The sequence below is a fragment of the Lactuca serriola genome, chromosome 4 (genome assembly GCF_051521515.1).
Source record: "Lactuca serriola cultivar US96UC23 chromosome 4, Lser_US96UC23_V15, whole genome shotgun sequence".
NCBI lineage: Eukaryota > Viridiplantae > Streptophyta > Magnoliopsida > Asterales > Asteraceae > Lactuca > Lactuca serriola.
The window spans coordinates 17853625-17874096 of record NC_136411.1 but is presented as its reverse complement, the minus strand read 5'-3'; the positions used below and the strand labels follow the sequence as shown (position 1 = coordinate 17874096).

The 20472-nt window shown below is 34.1% G+C and overlaps 3 protein-coding genes across 6 annotated transcripts; 2 read left to right on the top strand and 1 right to left on the bottom strand.

Moving 5' to 3' along the window:
- Positions 1-1599: 1599 nt before the first annotated feature.
- Positions 1600-5899, bottom strand: LOC145101105 (Early-responsive to dehydration stress protein (ERD4)). Its single transcript, XM_079038268.1, has 11 exons — positions 5635-5899; positions 5053-5392; positions 4793-4948; positions 4659-4722; positions 4359-4568; positions 4146-4262; positions 3754-4052; positions 3355-3631; positions 2998-3270; positions 2677-2910; positions 1600-1940 (listed from the first exon to the last, which is right to left on the bottom strand). Exons 2-11 carry the CDS (start codon positions 5331-5333, stop codon positions 1776-1778), a joined length of 2076 nt encoding a protein of 691 aa, XP_078894394.1. The 5' UTR covers positions 5334-5392; positions 5635-5899; the 3' UTR covers positions 1600-1775.
- A 3627-nt stretch (positions 5900-9526) lies between these two features.
- LOC145101104 (vesicle transport v-SNARE 12-like) lies at positions 9527-11260 on the top strand. 3 transcript variants are annotated; one of them, XM_079038265.1, is made up of 6 exons: positions 9527-9653; positions 10054-10188; positions 10300-10358; positions 10438-10611; positions 10695-10865; positions 10983-11260. In XM_079038265.1, exons 2-6 carry the CDS (start codon positions 10092-10094, stop codon positions 11133-11135), a joined length of 654 nt encoding a protein of 217 aa, XP_078894391.1. In that variant the 5' UTR covers positions 9527-9653; positions 10054-10091; the 3' UTR covers positions 11136-11260. The 3 variants fall into 3 exon arrangements, with proteins under 3 accessions (XP_078894391.1, XP_078894393.1, XP_078894392.1); XM_079038267.1 differs by lacking the exon at positions 9527-9653 and adding an exon at positions 9688-9706; XM_079038266.1 differs by lacking the exon at positions 9527-9653 and adding an exon at positions 9798-9981.
- A 2862-nt stretch (positions 11261-14122) lies between these two features.
- On the top strand, positions 14123-17606 carry LOC145101102 (plant/protein). 2 transcript variants are annotated; one of them, XR_013705468.1, is made up of 7 exons: positions 14123-14745; positions 14985-15084; positions 15179-15299; positions 15411-15497; positions 15579-15739; positions 16999-17271; positions 17345-17606. XR_013705468.1 is itself a non-coding variant. In XM_079038264.1 (6 exons), exons 1-5 carry the CDS (start codon positions 14325-14327, stop codon positions 15714-15716), a joined length of 867 nt encoding a protein of 288 aa, XP_078894390.1. In that variant the 5' UTR covers positions 14123-14324; the 3' UTR covers positions 15717-15739; positions 16999-17606. The 2 variants fall into 2 exon arrangements, 1 of the variants encoding a protein (XP_078894390.1); XM_079038264.1 differs by having other exon boundaries at positions 16999-17606.
- Positions 17607-20472: the final 2866 nt, after the last annotated feature.

Genomic DNA, 20472 nt, shown 5'->3' with positions numbered 1-20472 from the left:
TTAAAAACAAAATGTTAACATAGATATGATTTTAGATGCATATATATATATATATATATATATATATATATATATATATGATGTTGATGGTGTTGTTTTTGTAATACTATGTTTTATGAAATTATTTTTATAATGTACTGCAGATACCATTACTAAAAAACTTTGGTATAATATGTATACGTATGTATATTATCAAGATTGTAAAAAACATTTGATAATAACTAATCGGGGTCAAGAGATTAACAGACATATAAACCCTAAATTATATATATATATTAAAAATTAATAAATATTACCATCTACTCTAATAAATGAAAATCTTTTTGTCATATGTCACACTTTCATTGATTTGACCACATGTCATTTTGTGGTTATTTTCAATTAAAACTTTTCCACATGATATTTTGTGGTTTTTTTTTTCATTTTATCAAATTCTATATAATATTTAAATGTAATAATTATAATAATAAATACATATCAATTTCATTAATTGATTCTCTTTTTAATTTAAAATTTTCTAAATTAAACCTCATTAGTTTTATTTTTTTATTTATTTAAATTATTTGTTTAAATTTTAAAGAGAAAACATTAATTTTAATAATTCAATATTCTTCTAATTTTCTTATAAATTCAAACTTTTAAATGTTTAAAATTCCATATTTAATTTTTCTTTTAAATAAATTCATATAATACATGTGTTTTACATCTAGTATTCTAACAAAATAAGTAGAACATTCTCAAATATTATGTAAGTTAACTTTGAACTAGATAACAAGTTTATTATATATTTACGGTATTGTTTTTATATCATATTTCAAAGGGGACTTGCATCCAACTGTAGTTACGACTTATAAATGCATTAGTCTTCCAAAGACTTCGTCCACATAAAATGTCATTTAGCATTTTTTGTATACTTTTGATAATTCACTACAAAAATACAAATACATATAATGCGAATGGAATGCTACTCTATAGGCTTGACCCAATGAGCAAGAGTTGTAGGCCCAACAGAATAATGCTACTCAAGTCTCAAAGCCTCAAAGCACATCCATCCATTTAATTTTGTAATATTCGTCGAGTGAGATTCATGTATTACATGAGTTTATTTAAAAAAAATTAAATAGGAAATATTAACAATTTGAAAAGTTAGAATTTATATGAAAAATGAAGAATCTTTTGAATTATTAAAATTAAAAAGGCTTTAATGTATTAGATACATTACATATATAAATCATTTCTAATAAATATCTTACATATATATTACCTTACATATTAAATGTGTAATTTTAATTTAATAAAATGAAAAATACAATAAAATGACAAATGGAAAATATAAAATTAAAAAATGTTAGAAAATGACATGTGTCCAAATGAATGAGAAAAGGACATGTGGCAAAAAAACCTTCATTTATTATAATAGATTTTAAAGTGTGAGTAGTTGGTGAAAAAATAAGTAAAATATTGTATAAATATCCAGGTAAAGTCCTTAACTTATAAAACCAACATATCTAAATTTTCTTTACTAATAATAACATTATGAAATTCAACATTTGTGAGCATTTTGAGGTTACATATGAAATAACATTATGAAATTCAACATTTGTGAGCACATAACAAGAACGCTTTTTTACAGATTACAACTCGAACACATAATTACAAGATTTTCAAGCATAAAAAAGAATTGAGGTTTATCAAAAAAAAAAAATCTGATTTTTCGCAAATATCATGATGACTTAAACTAGCATCTTAAAAGACTAAATACATTATATATTATTTTAGCGTCGAAGTTGTGTAGGTATAAGGGGTTCATGAAGAGCATCTTGACTTCTAGAATACGTAAGAGGCACTAACGCAGGGTCATAATACACCACATCAAGTTGCCCCAAAAACCGAGCCATTCCAGGTAGATTTCTATCTTCTCTGTCTTTCTTTAATAAAGTCTTTACACCCAAAAAAAAAAGCATTTAGTAGCAAGAATTTATTTCTATTTATTTAATAGAGTAAATTACAAAATTGGTCCTTGTGACGTCATGGAAACTACATGTCCGGTCCGATATGGTCCTTGAGTTGTCGTTAAATCTAGATACTCGGTTATTAGTTTGTGTTTTAAAATGACCAATTTACCCTTGTACTAAACCCGAAAAAATAATAACCAAATTTCTACCTTACTCATAGTTAGGTAGTTATATTTCAAAAAAAATGTAAAAAAACTTATTTAATAGTTAAATTAAAAATACTATAAAAAGTTTATTGTTAAACCTACCGGTTAATGTCATAAAAGTTTATTTTTAAAACTTATGGTTAATGTCATAAATAGGTAATAAACTATCTGGATTATTATAAAACTAATGATATTTTGTAAATATAATGTTCCGGTTGTTTTTCTTACTTTCTAATAGTACTTTAAAACAATGATATTTTGTGGGGAAAAAAAATAGTTCGTTACCCATATATGAAATTAACCATGAAAACTATCATATTCAAGATGTAAAATAATTTAAAAACGTACATCTTTTAAAGATAATTAACAGTAAGTTACTACATTTTAGGTCTTTGGGGTATACTATTTTTCCGGGATTGTTCCAAGGGAAAAATGTCCAAATTAGAAAAACTAACAATTGAAACCAATTTTGTAATTTATTTTTTCAAGAATATTAACATTATGATATGATATACCTCGGTTGAATAGGCCATAAAAATGGGTAGAAACCGCTTTCGACAATATTCATTGAACAAAAGAGTGAGAATCGGAAGAGGAAGAGTCGCACTTGTTGAATGAGGAAGCTTCTTCAAAGTAAAGATCCCAAATGCTATGAATTGCATCAAAACAAGTGAAAAAATAGTCGAGTCATGAACAACCGGCCAAAATTTTCCTCCAGATTCATACTTTGGCGCGTATACATTCAAAAGCTACATTTTATCATCATAAAAGTTACACTTTTAATATACATGAAAATAAAAAAGTATATGATTTATGAAAGTCGAAGCGAAACCAACCTGGTTACGATAAATGATGTACGCGAGACAAAAGTAACCCAAGAGAAAAGGAATAATGAGAGGAGCAAGAAAAAAATACGTAAACCCCAAAAGTCCGAAAAAAAGAATTTTCGGAATGTCTTGATGATAAGGAAAAGATGGAACTGTGAAATCATCTGGATTTTTAACAAAGGGTTTGGTTATTAGACTTGCAATGAAAGGAACAACACGGAAGAGTTCTGATGAGGTGCTCGTCCACCCTAATGTCATAACATAAGCAATGAAAAATGACGCCTGAAATAACAATTAATATAATTAAATTTTAATGGAAAATGAATTTGAAAATTTATGGATATAATTTTTTTTTTTTTTTATTACTTGGGCGGGTACGGAGACAGCTAGCTTTGAAGGAATGTCTTTGAATTCTAGAAATATGAAAATGAGACTGAAGGCTGAGGCAGATAGAACATTTGCAAAGAAGACATTCCAAACAGTAAACCAGATTACTTTGTGAGTTGCGCTTCTTTCGATCTCACTAATGGAAATGTAGCCTTGTGCTGAAGATAAAAGTTTCATAATTGGAGGAACTATTTTCAGTGATACTTGAAGTATCAGATTTGGAAGGTATCCCGTGATTACTTGACTCACAATCGACCTGCCACATCACATTCACATCCCAATTCACAAAAAATTAATCCACCATTTCTATTTCTATTTCTATCTGTATTTGTATTTGTATTTGTGTTTGTATTTGGATGGATGCCTGAAAGTACTTACATGGTAAGGATGCCTTGGAGGAAGGGGAAGTAAGTTTCAAGCTGAGCAAGATTTGTAAGTCCTTGAACTATAAAAACCGGAATAAGGAATACAATTGTAAGAAGCATACACCCTACAATGACTACAAGTCTAGAAATCCATCTTCCCATGAATGTTGAAGAAAAGAATGGCCAATACACATCTTGTGGCTCAGGTGCTGGCTCAGTTAGCCATTGGGTTGGATTATTTGCTTGTAACATGTGAACAGCAACTGCAGCACCATAACGTGACTTGAAAGACACAAACGCAGCTCTCACTTCCTTTCTTATCAATAAAATTAATCAAAAATGGGAAATCAATACAAAAAAAAAACCATCATAAATAGAAGAGAAAGTAATATAACTCATGTCTACCTCTCTTGAATGGTCCTTTTTCACATTCGCCTCTAAATGACCATAATGCATGAACTGTGGCTCATTTGCTGACTTTATGGAATTCATAATCCTTCTGTAGATCTTCTTTGCAGCATTCTGTAATAAATGAAAATTTATGACTATGTTGGGAAAATGGCCTCAAAGATTCAAAGTGTATTTTTTTTTTTTATAAAAATATGAGAAATAACTTACAGTTACAGTCCACATTTTGCTCTTTCGATGAACCACGACATGAGATAGATAAGTGTTGGGGTGATTTTCGGAGAAAAACTTTTCAACACTCTGGCCAACAGTGCTCCCTTTTGGAACAGGTATATTGCTGACTAGGATAGTGAATTGATTTGGTTGAGGTTCTAATGAACAGAAATAATCAATCCTCTTTGAAGCTATATATCTATATTCCTAAAGGATGAAAACAAAACAAGATCATTACATTAGGTCATATAAAAATGGACACTTAACTTGTTTTCTGATAATTAATGTATGACTTACTGTAAAGAGAAGGTAACACACAATAATGGTGAGTAGATATACAGCACCTACATGTATCCATAAACTGCAACAAGATTAGAGGGAATATGTCAGATATGAGATATCTTCTCACCTTTTATGATATCAAGTTTTACCTGTCTGACCCATTGTTTACATTCGAAATGCTAAATATTTCCAGTGAATTGTTTGATATGTTTATCAAATCGATGTTTTGCAGCTGATTTCCAGAGCAGTTCACAGGAATTAGAACAAAGATTCCAATAAATCCAGCAATACTGAACACTTTTAAACTGAAAAGTGAGAACAACCATAAACATCAATTAGGAAAAAAGCAGATATTAAAACCTAAAAGCTTCATATGTTACTGTTTAGTGTGTTTGAATTTTGAAATCACCTGAAGATGATGATTCGCATGAACACCACAGCATCGAGTCCTGAATATGCTAACAGATCATCTTCTGAAGGTTGCCATGCATTCCATATCCAACCAGCAGTTGGTAACAGTCTGAATATTTTGAATCGACTTGGTCGTTCTGCTCTCCCTTCAGCAAGCAAACGTGGAGCATATACTTTGTAATTTCCAGGTTGTTTCCTCAACACCGAATACAAGATGAAGAAGATTGAACAAAGCGCGAAATTGATTGAAACAGACGTTAGAAGACCAGAGACAATCATTTGGTAATCCCAAATCGTTGCTCAAGAAACTCACGGATTAGTGAGAATCATCAGCAGAGCTGCAGACAGATTCAAGGCGTTGACTAATTATTTAATTAATCAATAGATTTAACAGCCCTAACACGCAATTACAAATCGATCTACAGTGGCTTTACAACTCAAATAGATTCCAGACGAACAATTTCACAAAAGGATTTCGGACAAGCTAAAATCATTCAGTGAGAACTGAATCGATTAAAAGCAGATTGTTTAATCGACTTCAGAAACGTGTATGAATTACAGAATTAGTAAGAAATCGTACATAGCCCTTTCGTTGCCTTTTCAAAGTTGTCTGCTGTTGAATGATTGGTGGTGGTGATGGTGACGGAGTTGCGAGTTATCGGCGGTCAACACGCGGTCGGATCGGAAGAAAGCAGGTAGGTAACGCAATTTGTTGACTTGCTGTTAGAATCCAAATGGCTCCAAAACCTACGATAATGTCGGAAACACGTAGCACCATATGCCCAATGTACGTATTTGACAGTTAAACTGACGCCATGGGATCGAAATTTTTCCTTGTTTATGTGATTGAAACGTTTGTTATTGGACGGATGCTAAAAACTTAACGTGTTAGATATCGATATCAAATTTTATAGAGTAAATTACGGAAATAGTCCTTTTGGTTTAAAAAAATCCACGGTTTTAATCCAAAGGTTTATTTTGTAACCATTATGTCCCTCACTATCACATATGACACTTTTTTTTTTACGGTTTTGATTTATATGCAATATGAAATAACTAAGAGATTTTTTATTATAATTATTACTATTTAAAAAAAAAAATCATCCAACGAGATCCCTTTCCAACGATTCTTATTTCTCAAAATTGATAATTGAAAAATCTCCTGTAAAATTTTAATATTAGTTTAGTTTATGAAAAAAAAATCTTATCCTAAATTTATTAACAAAAAAACACATAATACTTGTTAAAACTTTGAAAAATCTTTTTTTGGCTAGTTTTGTATATTTAGCCGGTATGTTAATTTGGTCAGAATATTAAAACTTTCTAAAAATTAATTTATTTTTAACCAATAACTAAAATATTTACATTTTTTTTTCTTTAGAAAATACTTTGAATTTGTTAATCAAAATTTACTTTTCACTTTTGATGGATGTCTCTCAACCCATGGTTGTTACCATATAAGGTTTTGTCATAGTTAGGTTAAAAACATAAGATGCACAACCATATAATAATCTCACCACTACACCCAACAACAATGTAGAAGACAAACATAGAGAGTTTAAAGTGGTCACTAAACAAAAACAAGAGAGTATTTTGTCCACTTTTTTATTCCTAAAAACTAGCAACAATTGTATTTTTTTTTGTTTATAATAGAAAGATGTGTTATGTTTATAAATGGTTTGTTAATAATATTATACATTAATTCAAGGGTAAGAATCATCTCAATATTTTGATTATTGGTTAAAAATAAAGAAATGATCAGAAATGTCTCAATATTTTGACAAAATTAACAAAAATACAAGATAACAACTAAATTTAAAAAACTTTCCGAAAAGAGTTTTTTCTAAGTTTTTAGCAGAGACTATTTTTTTTTTTTTTTTTTTTTTTTTTTTTTTTTTTTTTGTAAATAAAGTTTAGTTATGCACTTTTTTCATTAACTGCACTAAAGTGTTAGAAACTTTACTTAGAGGTCTCTCTTAGATAATTTTTCCATATAAAAGAAGAAAATTTGATAATTTGTCCATATAGAAGAAGACAAGAGCTTTTTAAATCTTCTGTTAGAAATCAAAAAGCTTAATCTTCACTATGGCCCTTGAACTTTTCTCCTTTAAATCTTGCTTTCTTAGAAGGAAACAATTCATCTTACGGTCATCACTTAAAAGAGTTTTATTATTTATAATAAAGTTTACATTATATATTACAAAATATTTATCACATAAAAGTGCTTTTTATTTTTAATAAAGTTTACATATAAAGTAATGAATTATTATCTTTTGTTTGATATTCCTTCATGTAAACCCCAATATAATTTTATCTAAAAAAATTATCAAAAAAAAGAGAGAAAAGCATTACTATTTTCAAGGGCATTCCACATCACATGTAGAGCCTTTTGGATTGTACACAGGAATAGGTATATCTTCATGGACGGTTGTAGGTTAGATTTGATAATCTCTTACCTAACGACAATGTGAATGCCTAAATTGGCGAAGAATATCAGCAAGCAAATCGTCCAGGACCTGTAACTCATATTGTTTATGACGTAATTGTTGGTGGAACCGGAAATTATTTTATAAAAATACAAAAGATTAGTGAAAGGAAAAAGTTACTTTCGAACATATGAATTTTTTCAAAGATGTTCGTGATTTTAGAGCATAAAATTTGTAACATCCAATAAATTTCATTTTTAAAATCCAACCAAAAGTCATAACTATTTACAAAAACATTGTTTTCAAAGATAATAGTCACATATTAGAGTATCCCAAAAGCAAATATCATAAAATCATAAAGATGTGCACGATCACATCTTTATTTTTTTCCGATCATCTGAATTACATGAAACATAAAACTTAAACCGTAAGCCAAAGCTTAGTGAGTTTCTTTCAACCATCACACAACAGAACATATACAATGCACATATTGGGTCCACAACCACCTGGTTGGATTACCCCTAGCCCACAACCTTCCGATTGGATTGCTCTGACCCACAACCTTTCGGTTGGATTGCCTAATACATACTGGGTCCACAACCTCCTGATTTGATTACCCCTGGCCTACAACCTATCAGTTGGATTTTCCGGGTTTGTTGACTAACAGGACAAAGCAGCACAAGGCAAGAAAACCCCGAGTTTTGAACTCAGACAGTCCCCACGATGTGGCAGAAGGCTGCCCACGTCGTGTAATTTAAATTATCGTTTTTTATTTTGGTTTTCTAGTTTCATCTTTATTTGCTACTAATTGATAAAGCATGACTCTAATACCACTATTGAGTTTTTTAAGTTACAATAGCAATATACTTACGAAATTTCACATAAATACTTATGGGTACATGCAACCTAAAATGACCTATGAATTTTTACTATTAATAATAACATACATTATGAAACAAAACTAAACCCTAACGGTAATCGAAAATCATAGATAAAAATACATACCTTTAACATAATCAAATATGTTAATCTCCTTTGATCTTCAAATTCCATGGAAAGCGAGCGCCACAAGTATGCACGCCTCTAATGGTTCACACCTAAAACTCTATAACACTAAAAAGACAAGAGGAGAGAAAGGAGACAATGATGAAATTCAATTTTCATCATTCCATGAAGGTCATGAACGAAATTTGCAAGTCGAGTCTTATTTATAGTTTAGGTAACTTGCAGATAAACCTAGATTTGAATAATTAAATAATAGATTTAATCTTCATAAAGTCATTTTTAGCTTTTGAGAACAACCCAAAAAATAAATTTACTTTTATTCCGTAAAGTTAGATTAATTTTAGTCAACATTGACCAATTTAATTATGACATTTAATGCTTATTCCGACAATATCCTTGCAATATCCTTTGGTCTCTCATAAATGATGCATGTTATCGAGCAACACTTTACCGTATAAGATAAATCCTGTAATACTTTCTTCGTCTCTTTTTGTTTCACAATCATCGATTAGAACAATAACACTTACCACGTATTCGACTCTTGATAATCTAAACATATAAATGTTTGGCAAGTGTTAAAATGTTTGATTATTTGCATTAAATTTTAATCCTAAATTTAACTTGACACTCAACAAAAATATATGTAATAAAGTTTTTTAGCACTTTTCACTCGGGACATTCCAAGGCCGGCCTAAGCTACGAGCGACAACCCAGGGCATCAAAGGCTAAGGAACCTCAACTTCGGGCCCAACTTTAGTTAGTAATGTCACTAATGCGTTAGTTTGTATCTGGGCAATCAATAGAAAATAAAAGAACATATATGGAACATGTATTACCAGTTACACGGTATTTTAAATTTTAATTTTTTTTAATAATTTTAAATTAATAATAATTATATAATATAATAATTTTTTAACAATCAAACCGAAATTAAAAAAAAAAAAAAAAAAAAGACATTGCTAATCATCGACAATCACGGATTGACGGCCAATATTTTTCACATCGGGTCAGTTAGGAAATCGAGTCAGCTATATTTTTACCGGCATTCGAGATGCCTGCGGACACTATATTATGGCCCCACATCCGGAGAATGTACTATTTCACAACTGACCGTTTACGAAAATCGTTTCTTCATCAGATCTTCCTCAAAATACTCTTCTTCGTCTCTGTAAGTCATCGATCTACACTTTTAGTTACAAATCTTATTGCAAATGAATTCATGTAAGCAATTCACTTCATGCTCTATGTTAACATTTTCATCTGTAATTTAGATCGATTGCTTCTCTAATATTGACCGGATCACGAATTAGGGTTTTACAAATCCGATGGTTTTTTCGGCTGTTATGATTTAGGAAACATAAATTAAGGTTTAGCTGTATGGATTTGTGCTTTCAGTAAATTGGAGTTACTAGTTTATTGAGTAATTTCTTCCTGTGCGAAAATGATGGATTCTTCTAGGCGATTCGTTCGTTTCGATTTGATGAATTTGCATTTTGGTAGTAATCTACAACTTTATATGATTAATTGGAAAAGGCAACGTTGTAATGTTGGTTTTCAATTTGAAGCAGATTGTGATTGAGGGGGGTTTTGTAGAAGAAAGGCAGAGATGAGCGAAGTATTCGAAGGCTACGAGCGACAGTATTGTGAGCTGTCTGCGAATTTGTCCAGAAAATGTAACGCAGCTGGTTCTATTCTTGATGGAGGTATTTCTTTTCAGCTCTCATTGCATTTAGTTTCTTCAGTTCAATTTTTTGGGTTGTGATTGTGTTATCAACAACTGATCTGATCCTTACCTGTGATATCATGATACGAAGAGCAAAAAAGCAAAGAGATCAATGAACTACTATCTGGATTAGATGAAGCTGATGTTCTGGTAAACAATAACTAGTCCTTTTATCTTTTTTTTTTTCTGCAATTCTGGTTTGTAATTTACGCATGGAAAACTGTACCAGATAAGAAAAATGGATCTTGAAGCAAGAAGTTTGCAACCAAGTGTGAAGGCAATGCTGCTTGCAAAGCTTCGAGAATACAAATCTGATTTAACAAAACTGAAAAGGGAAGTTAAGAAACTTGCTTCAGCTAAATCCAGTCTAACTGCACATGAAGAGTTGCTGGAGTCCGGAATGGTAAAATCTCCATTTCCTAACTACTGGAATTGGAATTGCCTATTCCCATATACTAAATCTGGAATTGCCAATTCCCATTACAGGCTTCTTCAGATCAAAGAGATAGACTGATGATGTCAACTGAGAGGCTAAATCAATCTAGTGAGAGAATTAAGGATAGCAGGAGAGCTGTGTTTGAAACAGAAGAACTTGGTGTCTCAATTCTTCAAGATTTGCATCAACAACGAGAAAGTCTTCTAAATTCCCATGCAAAGGTATTTTATTTATAGGGGTTTTGTTTCTTTTCTTCCCAACTTAATGAATGTTATGGAAGGATAAAATGGTCATTTCTTCTTGAACATAATTAAAAAAAAAAAAAGTAAATTTGACAGCTGCATGGAGTAGATGATGCGATTGACAAGAGTAAGAAAGTGTTGACAGCAATGTCAAGAAGGATATCAAAGAACAAGTGGATACTTGGGTCTGTGATTGGAGCTCTTGTGCTTGCCATTATTTTTATTTTATATTTCAAGCTTACTCATTAGCGATTCTCACATCTAAAACATGTTTGACCATATTATATTGGGTGTATGTATGTATATATATGTTGTTATGTTTTAGACCTTGTTTGCAGATTTGTTATAAAATTGACATCAACTTTGATTTTTCATCTTTTTGCCATTTACTGTAATAATTCATTTTTGTGAAAAAGATTCAGTTTTACTCATACTTTTTTTTTTTGTTCAAGATCAAAATGCCTTTGTTATATATTATGAAAAGTTCAATTATGTATATCTGCAATGCAATCAACGGGTTTTTTTTAGGACAAATAAAAAAAACCTTTTCGTCATATTAATTATTTCCTACCACATAAACTTAAGATAGAAAATGATTTCTATAAATATTACTTGTAAAAACAATGTGCGAAACCAAAATGACCCCTAAAAGTTTATACTATTAGAAGATTTAATTTTTGTATAATTACATTTCTATTTTATGTAGATATATGATATATTTAATTTATTTTATATTTGTAATAAGTTTTTACATCACCAAAAACTTTTTCATTAACTTATTTGTGAGACTTGCCATATATCATGTTGTTCTTCTTTGTACAAGTTTGCCTAGGAAAAATTACATAAGAATAACTAAATAGTATATGATTTTCTTATTATAAAAGAAGATAACTAATATAAACAAACATAACTTTTTATTATAGAAAGAGAAAATAAAGAAATAGAAGTTAAGTATACGATTAATTTAAGTAGATTGTTGATTTTTTTTTATATTTATAATCACAATTGCATATTCTATTTTGTGTTTTCTAATGACAAAATTGCAAGAATGGTCCCTATGGTATGTCAAAACTAGCAAGTTTGGTCCAAACAAGTTTGTTCCAAACAAGTTTGGACTCACAAGGGTGGTCCAAAAGTTTGATTTTGTTGCGACTTTGGTCCAAAAATTTTGAAACTTTTTAAAATGACAGATTTGCCCTTGGTATTTCCCATTTTTCAAATTTTTATTACATAAATCAAAAAAGAAAAAGAAAAAAGAAAATAGATCTATCTCTCACTCACACACACACACATACACTCTCTCTCTCTCTCAACTATCCACCACTTCCTTCTTTAACCACCACCTACAGCTACCATCACCACCCCTCCCTGCCACCACCGCCACCACCACCACCACCACCGGATGCCACCACTATAAAAGAATCAAAAATCAAAAATCGTTTTTGTTTCTTGTTTCAAATTCTTGCAAAAGAAAAGTTGATTCGATCGAAATCATCAAATATTTAGCATTCATAACCAAAATCTAATTCAAAACTCAAAAACACCTATCTATCTATGAATGTTCAGCAAATTTTAAGTACATAAAACATTCAAAACCAGATGAAAGAACCTTGTATTTTGGGGGTCTCCTTGTTTGGCTAATCTGGTAACAAAGAATAGAGATAAACTGAGATCCACCTGCAAATCTATCTTCAAATAAATCGAGTAAATCGTGACCCACCATTATACAGATTCAGAAAACAATTTTATGGCCTAAAATCGATTCCAATAGATACAAGTATGTAAAATGGTCTCCCCGTTTCCCCTTCTCTCTCTTCTTTTGAAACCTACAAATCGATCAGAACAAATTTTTGATAACAATTTTCATCCCCACCGCCGGAGCCATAACATCGTAACCAACCACCTCCTCCAACCTACGCATCTAAGCCCCTACTTCTGGTGACATGATCCAAAACATCACCGGTCACCCACATCTTCTTGATGGTCGCCGACAGCTACTCTTCCACCACTGTTACCACTGCACAAACCCCACCGACAGTCGTAACTCAACCACCAGCAGCTGTCTACGGCTAGCAAACGCAGACCCCAACAAAACACCTCCGAGATGTCACTTCCCCCATAAAGCACCTCCAACGAAACATCGTCGACAACGATTGCAGCCTCCCCTGTTTTCTCGATTTGTCGCCCTTAGTCAACCACATCTTTTCGCAGGTCGAGGACTGCTTTTCCTTCGCCACAACATCCCTCTAGCAACAACAGCTTCAACGACGACAACCACCATCACAGTCGGACGGACCCTAGTCGATGGTTCGATCCCCTTCTCCAATTGATAAATCTCCATGAGGAACCAAACAAGAAAAAGAAGAAACTCAATCACTGAGAGCTCCAAGACCAGTATTTATGTGTTTCTTTTTTTGCATTTTCTTGAAACAAAGTATGATGCAGTCAAGAATAGTTGGAAGCATAGAAAGGGAGTTGGATGGGGGTAGGGTTGTATTTCTTTTCTTTTTTGTTTAATTATTAATCAGAAAATATTAAAATTAATAAAAAGAAAAGGGAAAACAAAATAGAGAGGGCAAATAGGTCATTTTACACACTTCCAATTATGAAACAGACCAAACTCGCAAGAAAATCAAACTTTTGGATCATCCTTGCGAGCCAAACCCATTTTGGACCAAACATGCTAGTTTTGACATACCACAGGGACCATTCTTGCAATTTTGTCTTTTCTAAATTAAGAATTTATATTTGAATATGTTAAATAGAAAACAAAAAACAAAATAATTGGAAAAACTCCCAGCAAAACCTTATTATCAATTTACAAGGAGAAGTAAAAAAACAATTACAACGAACATGTTTGGCAAAAACTAACGTTAACTGAAAGATGTAACTTTTAACTCTATATAAACTTTAAAAGAATTAGTTTTGACCTGTTAAATATGTAGATTAAATAAAATTTATAAGTTCAAAGTCCCAAAAAAAACTATTTGAAGTAGTTTTTCAATTGAAAACTTTTATGTAAAATAAAAATTTAAAACTCATACCGTGAAACACGAAGTTTTTTGTTTTTATTTTAGAACTAAAAATTTGAAAGCTATCAAAATGTCAAACAAATAAGATTTTTTTTTCCAACTGTTTTTTCTAGGACAACTTTTTAAACTGTTAATCAAAAAATAGAAACTAAAGTGACACTTACGTACTCACCTCATAATTTTGTAGTTCAGCTTGACTCGTGAGTTGTAACTCGGGCACATAAAAATCTGCACCAATAGAAATTAGAAATTAGAATCCCCCAGGGATTCAGTGAACCAATTTTCCTTCGATTCTCCGGTGGTCTTTCAGTCGTTCACGCTGTCGCCGATCGCTACCAACTTCTTCTCTACCGCCCTCTCTGTATATAAACACCTACACGTCTCACACGCACAAGCAAGAGCCTCTATGATGGAATCCCTCTCCTCCGTATCTACCTCAATCGTCTTACCCCCCGGAACCCCCTTCCACCACCACCACCACCGCCGGAGAATCCATCTACGATCCTCCTCCTTTTCCACCTCATGCCTTCATCCCGATCACCGTCATCCTTCCCGATATCTCTCAACCTTCGTGACCCCTTCAAACCCTAAACTACACCCTTATGGAAGCAGAGTCGATGGTATGGCGTGTAAACTGAACGCTGTAGGAAATCGAGGAGGAACTAAAGGGGAAGATGAAGGAGAAGAGGATGATGAGGTGGAAAAGGCGTTACGACTGGATGGGACGATCCCTGGTTCTTCTAATGAGTTCGTTGAACAAGTTTCGTCGCGTGCTTACGACATGCGTCGTCATCTCCAACAAACCTTTGACAGCAGCAGTTACGACGGTATAATTCTATCCATCATTGTTCCGACCACTGTTTTTTCAATTATAAATCCGACCTTTTCTCATCAAACTTTCTGATTAGTTTTTTTCTGTACGAATCGTTCATATTTGCTTGTTTTCATTGATATGTCAAGTAATTGAAACTCACTCCTCCACAGATTGATCTTAGATTAAAAACTAGGATCTTCAAGGTGCCTTCTATGAATTTGACTCACTCGTTATTCTGCTGTATTAATTCAGTGCTGGAATCAAATCCATGGAGAGGAGATGCAAAACCTGTTTATGTATTAACCCGAAGGGAAAACCAGCTCTGCACTATGAAAACCAGAATGAATCGCAGGTTTCGCTTCTGATTAATTGTTAAATTCTCATACATCCAGTACTCTACTTTCATAACTCCTCCTCCTTTCTTCTAATCCCAAACTCACAAACAGTGAAGTTGAAAGGGAACTTGGGATGTTGTTCTCCAAAGGTCGTAAATTAAGAAATCAAACAAAGAAACCAACTCCCAATAAGTTCCAGATGCTTGTTGAAGATGTCAGGGATGGAGTGCTTGTAAGTTATCTTTTATCATAATATCCTCATCCTCATGTACATGTACTCATGTTGATATGATATTTTTAAAGGCATTTGACGATTGACACCATTAATGAAATGTTTTGTAAGGTTTTTGAGGATGAGACAGAAGCAGCAAAATACTGTGACCTTCTGCAAGGAAATTGTGAAGGGGTTGCAGAGATTGAAGCCTCATCGGTAACTAACAACAATCAATCATCGACTTTTCAAATCTGCTTTTTAACTTTAATAAATTCTTTTTGAATTATGAATTTTCAGGTGTTTGATCTTTGCCAGAAGATGAGGGCACTTGCGGTTTTGTTTAGGAGAGGAAGAACACCTCCTCTACCAGAAAGCCTTAAGCTTAACTTGAGTGCTCGCAAACGTTCCCTTGAAGATCAAGATGATGTCATCTGAACAAATCCCAAGTTTGCCATATGGTACATGATTATATATATATATATATATATATATATATATATATATATATATATATATATATATATATATATACTGTATATAAATAGATTTACTGTTACCAATCATATTCATTTAGAAACAAATTGACCTTTTATGATATAGTTCAATGTGTCTGTTTTCTCTCTACGTACTTCTGTTTCTCTCTCTTAAAGGCATAGGATAAACCATGTTTCATTGGACAAGTTTGATTTGATCTACCAAAAACTGTTAATACATATATATACGGCTTAAGAAGCTTTGATAAGAAGTTAAGAAGTTGAGTTAAGTCCTTGTTATATGCTTAATGCTTAATAATATTTGTTGGTTGATTTGGTATTATTCTAAACATTTGTGTTCAAATTAATGACTCAACACATAAAGCTTTATCTACTCGTACCTATTGTATAAAAATTTGTACCGAATCGATCTGATTATTGGTCCTCTGTTTATTCAACTTAAACGGTTTCGGGCTCAGACCATTTGCTAACCATACTGGCTAGTTAAGTAAGCCACAACCCATATAATTATTTGATTTTATTTTATTAAAAAAAAACTATTTTATTTGTTTGTCTCCTGCAATTTTAGTTCGGAGAAAATAAGTAAAGAGCAATCTTAATGGCTTTGATACCTGTTTGGGTAGTGTGCGGAATTTTTAAATAAGAAGGGAATAGATGCAAAATTTGTAAAGAGAAAACTCATTAATCAATAAGTGTTTTGGAGTTGGTGTTATATTTACATAGATAGAAACTATTCAAGCTAGCCTGTGTCATCCTTTGGTCTGTATCGTTGCTTTCTATGTTGGTTTCATGTCTGCGGTACTGTTGACCATCGTCGACCTGACACTCTGTCTTACAGGTTTCATGACTCTATTTTTGTATAAACACTCAAGTATAACAAAACATGGATTTATTGATAAAAGAGTTCCCAAAAAGGGAGTATTTTTACAATATTTTACATCTTCTCCCTTCTAAGGGAGATTTTACTCACAAGACATTAATTTGAAAATTTACAAGATAGGGAGTGTTTTTCTTGCACTTGTAGTTGTGATGATCCCCCAAAGAAAACATAACTCTCAATTTATAAACACATTGAGAGGGTCTGATAATTGTTTATTACATCAGGCATGATGTTTCTATCCACTTATGATTACATTATTGTGGATAGCCGGAAAAGCTAGCTGCTTTTAGATCGAAGATTTTATCATCGTTTTGATGTCGGGGCATCTTTTTTAATAATGTAGGAGGCATTATTTGCTTGAGTGGTTGGGGCCGCGTGAAGCATCTTTCTTTAAGATGATGAAGATTTGTCATCTTTAGAGGAGGGACCCTCCTTTGTCATGGAATCACTGCTTTTGCAGTAGTTGTAATGATGGTCTTCAAACAACTGCTCCGCATGCCTACAAAAGATTTGTCTTGTAGTGGTAGACGCATCAAAGTTGTTGTTCATGAACTGTTCTCCGAATTTGGGTGCTCGTTCAAGGTCTTCGTTGTTGGTGTTGCCATAGCTCCAGCTGGTGATTATACAGTGTGAATTTGTATAATTAACTTTTTTCTTTGATCCTGAGATTATCTCAATGATCTTTTCAGAAATTCTTCTAAGGCCGTTGATACGATTTTGATGAAGGATTTCTTCGAACGGGAGATCTTTGTCTTCCGTGGGTCGAGATTGTTCGATGTCTTTTTTAGCTTTTGCTAAGCCAATTTCTAGATAGTGATAAGGGGCAAGTGTTGCTTCTTGAATCCATTCTGGAAGAGAGGAGATGACTCTAATGTAAATTGAATCATCTTTTGCTTTGAGAACTTTCTTTCGGAAATTCTTAATGGTTTCTATCATACTGGTTGGGAAGAATTTTAGTTCTTGCAAATTGCAGCTTGGATAGATATTGTCTATTAATCCTGCCAAAAAGGCTTGTTGGATTAATCTTGGATCTGATCCTTCTAGGAAGTTGTACATACTTTTGGTTTTCTTATCTGTTGTGAAAAATCTTTCGTGGATAAGATCTTCTGGGCATGCCGCTCTAGCTTTACTCTAGATTATTCTGAAATCTTCAAAGGAGATTGCAGGGTTGTTGACTTCATATTTGACGTCATTTGGGATGTTAAATCTTTGATCTCTGTGCTCTTTTTTGATCTTCTGGACTTTCGGATTTAGAAGAGGTTTTTTGGTTTGATTGGCTTCGTCATTGAAGGTGGCAAAACTAAGTCGTGCACTTGTTTCATTTCTGAACTTCTTGTAGTACCCGGTTCCTGGTACGTAAATGTTATTTGAGTATTTCCTTTCTTTTTAGCCTTGGACTCGGCGAGTCATAGGTCCGACTCGCCGAGTGGATGCGGGACCCGGGACACGTTTAAGTTGGCGACTCGGCGAGTCCATATACTGGACTCGGCGAGTCACAGCTGTTGGATGAAACCCTAAGTTTCAGGGGTTTACACCCTATTTAAAGGACTTATCCGCCTAGGCCAACCCCCATTCTCTCCCCAGAAGCTCCCAACCCACATTCTAAGCTTGTTCCTTGAGAGTTTGAGGCTATTGTGTGTGTTCTTGAAGGTTTTGAGGAAGAAGGGGAAGTAGATCAAGAGGAAGGAAAGGAATCCAGGCATCTTTGCACTCTTTCAGCAGTTCCTTTGAGGTATAACCCGTTTTTCCCCTGTTTCTATGCTTATTACTTCATGTGAATCATTCTTGAGCCAAACCCCAAGTTTGTATGTGCAAATTACTTCGTAATAGGCTGATTGGCCCTTAGATCTAGGCAAGATTGAGCTCCAGGAGCTCAGATCTGTTAGCTTTATGGCCCCATGTTGCTTGTTCACCCTAGATCTACCCTTTTGAGGCATTTTGAGCCCTAAAATCCATATTGGTGAATATCCACACGTAAAGTTGGAAACTTTACGTGTGATTCGTGCCCTAGAAGTCCAGATCTGTGAATGGTATGGACTGGAATCGAGCAAATCCGTGTATTTAGTGGGTGCATGGCAACGACTCGGCGAGTCGTTCATATGACTCGGCGAGTCTGTTCGCGAGTCTCCGAGTTTGTCCCCTTTTCGTAGTGTCGAGTGAGCAGTGAGTCAGGGGGTGTGACTCAGTGAGTCGGAAGCTTAACTCATCTATGGAGGTACTCGGTGAGTCAATGCCCAGACTCGGCGAGTTCAAGGCAATCTCCTTAGATCAAGAACAGACTCGGCGAGTTGTTCATACAACTCGGCGAGTCGCAGCATAAGTGTTATTCGGATGAAGATGGACTCGACGAGTTGTTCATACAACTCGGCGGGTCTTAGCATAAGTGTTCATCGGATGAAGATGAACTCGACGAGTTGTTCATACAACTCGGCGAGTGGGATGAAGGACTTGAACATTGGTTAAGAAGGTGAACCCGTCGAGTCGTCGCCTAACTCGACGGGTAGGATCGGGATTCAAGGCAGTCGTTTGGGTAGGGACTCGGCGAGTTGGAAAGCCAACTCGGCGAGTCGGGTCAACTGAAAGTTGACTCTGACTTTGACTTAGGGCAAGGTCAGGGGTAAAATGGTCATTTTACCCAAAGGTCAGTGAGCAGTGTTTGATTGAGTATATTGTGGGAATTGCAGCCGGAGGGTTTCCGGAGCAGCAGCAGCAGTAGTAGGCGATCAGTTCCCACACAGACCAACAGCTATTTCGAGGTGAGTTTCCTTTCCAGTAGGAACGGGTCTAAGGCACCAAGGTCGATCCGTGTAGACGAGATGCTAGTACTAGAGTGTGGGCCGAGCCCGTATCTATGGGTTTAGTCAAGTATGATATATGTGTTAATATGATAGAGTTGCTTATACTTGTTGTCTGCGTGATACTTGTCTGCTATGGGTTAGCGGTTGAGTGTGGGCAGGGCCCGTATCTCTCCGAGGTTGGAGTGTGGGCTAGGCCCGTATCTCCCAGATAGCGAAGTGTGGGCAGGGCCCGTATCTTCACAAGTGTGGGCGAGGCCCGTATCTCCCGGCTAGTGAAGTGTCGGCAGGGCCCGTATCTTCCCGAGTGTGGGCAAGGCCCGTAACTCCTAGCTGAACATTGGTTGTTATATGTTTGCATGGTATGGGGAACTATGGGGGAACTCACTAAGCTTTGTGCTTACGGTTTTCAGTTTTGGTTTCAGGTACCTCCTCAGCCAGAGGAAAGGAGCCAGCACGGTAGCAGCACGTCACACACACACACTCTCTCTTGTTCCGCAGTTACGAGTCTATCCTGGGGTTGATACTCTGATATTTTGATTAGTTGTATGTTTTGGTTTTCAGACATGGTTCACTTTATGTTATGGTTGATCAAACAATGTTTTTAGTTATTGATATTTTCTAAAGTAACGTTTTTAAACAAAATTTTTGGATGTGAAAATTGGGTCGTTACAAGTTGGTATCAGAGCCCTGGTTTGAGGGATTCGGACACACCCTCGGGAGTGTTTGAACTCAAATCGAGGGATTAAAAGATTTTCTAAAGGAAAAATGTTTTCTAAAATTGAGAAAAGAGTTTTGAGAAAGAACGAAGTGTGTGATGTGCGCGACCGGCCGAGCTCAAGTAAGTATCCCCAAAGTACCCATACAAGTTTATGTTATGTTTATCAGCTTTTGTAGAACAGCATGCTAGAATCGGACTAAGGATCTAGGAGTGATGCCTTATGTGCCTGCTTAATGTGTTTCAGTTGTATGAGAACTTGCATGCTAGTTATTGAGTAGACAGTAAGTAGGATAGCCTGATT

Bases quoted from the DNA above. Each gene is read 5' to 3' on its own strand.
- LOC145101105 (XM_079038268.1), bottom strand. From the start codon at position 5,333: ATGATTGTCTCTGGTCTTCTAACGTCTGTTTCAATCAATTTCGCGCTT. The intron at 4,949-5,052 runs GTGATTTCAAAA...CTCACTTTTCAG, and splicing joins ATGCGAATCATCATCTTCAG to TTTAAAAGTGTTCAGTATTG. The intron at 3,271-3,354 runs GTAATAAAAAAA...TTGTTATTTCAG, and splicing joins CTGTCTCCGTACCCGCCCAA to GCGTCATTTTTCATTGCTTA.
- LOC145101104 (XM_079038265.1), top strand. From the start codon at position 10,092: ATGAGCGAAGTATTCGAAGGCTACGAGCGACAGTATTGTGAGCTGTCT. The intron at 10,359-10,437 runs GTAAACAATAAC...AAACTGTACCAG, and splicing joins TAGATGAAGCTGATGTTCTG to ATAAGAAAAATGGATCTTGA. The intron at 10,866-10,982 runs GTATTTTATTTA...TAAATTTGACAG, and splicing joins TTCTAAATTCCCATGCAAAG to CTGCATGGAGTAGATGATGC.
- LOC145101102 (XM_079038264.1), top strand. From the start codon at position 14,325: ATGATGGAATCCCTCTCCTCCGTATCTACCTCAATCGTCTTACCCCCC. The intron at 14,746-14,984 runs GTATAATTCTAT...GTATTAATTCAG, and splicing joins TGACAGCAGCAGTTACGACG to TGCTGGAATCAAATCCATGG. The intron at 15,498-15,578 runs GTAACTAACAAC...ATGAATTTTCAG, and splicing joins CAGAGATTGAAGCCTCATCG to GTGTTTGATCTTTGCCAGAA.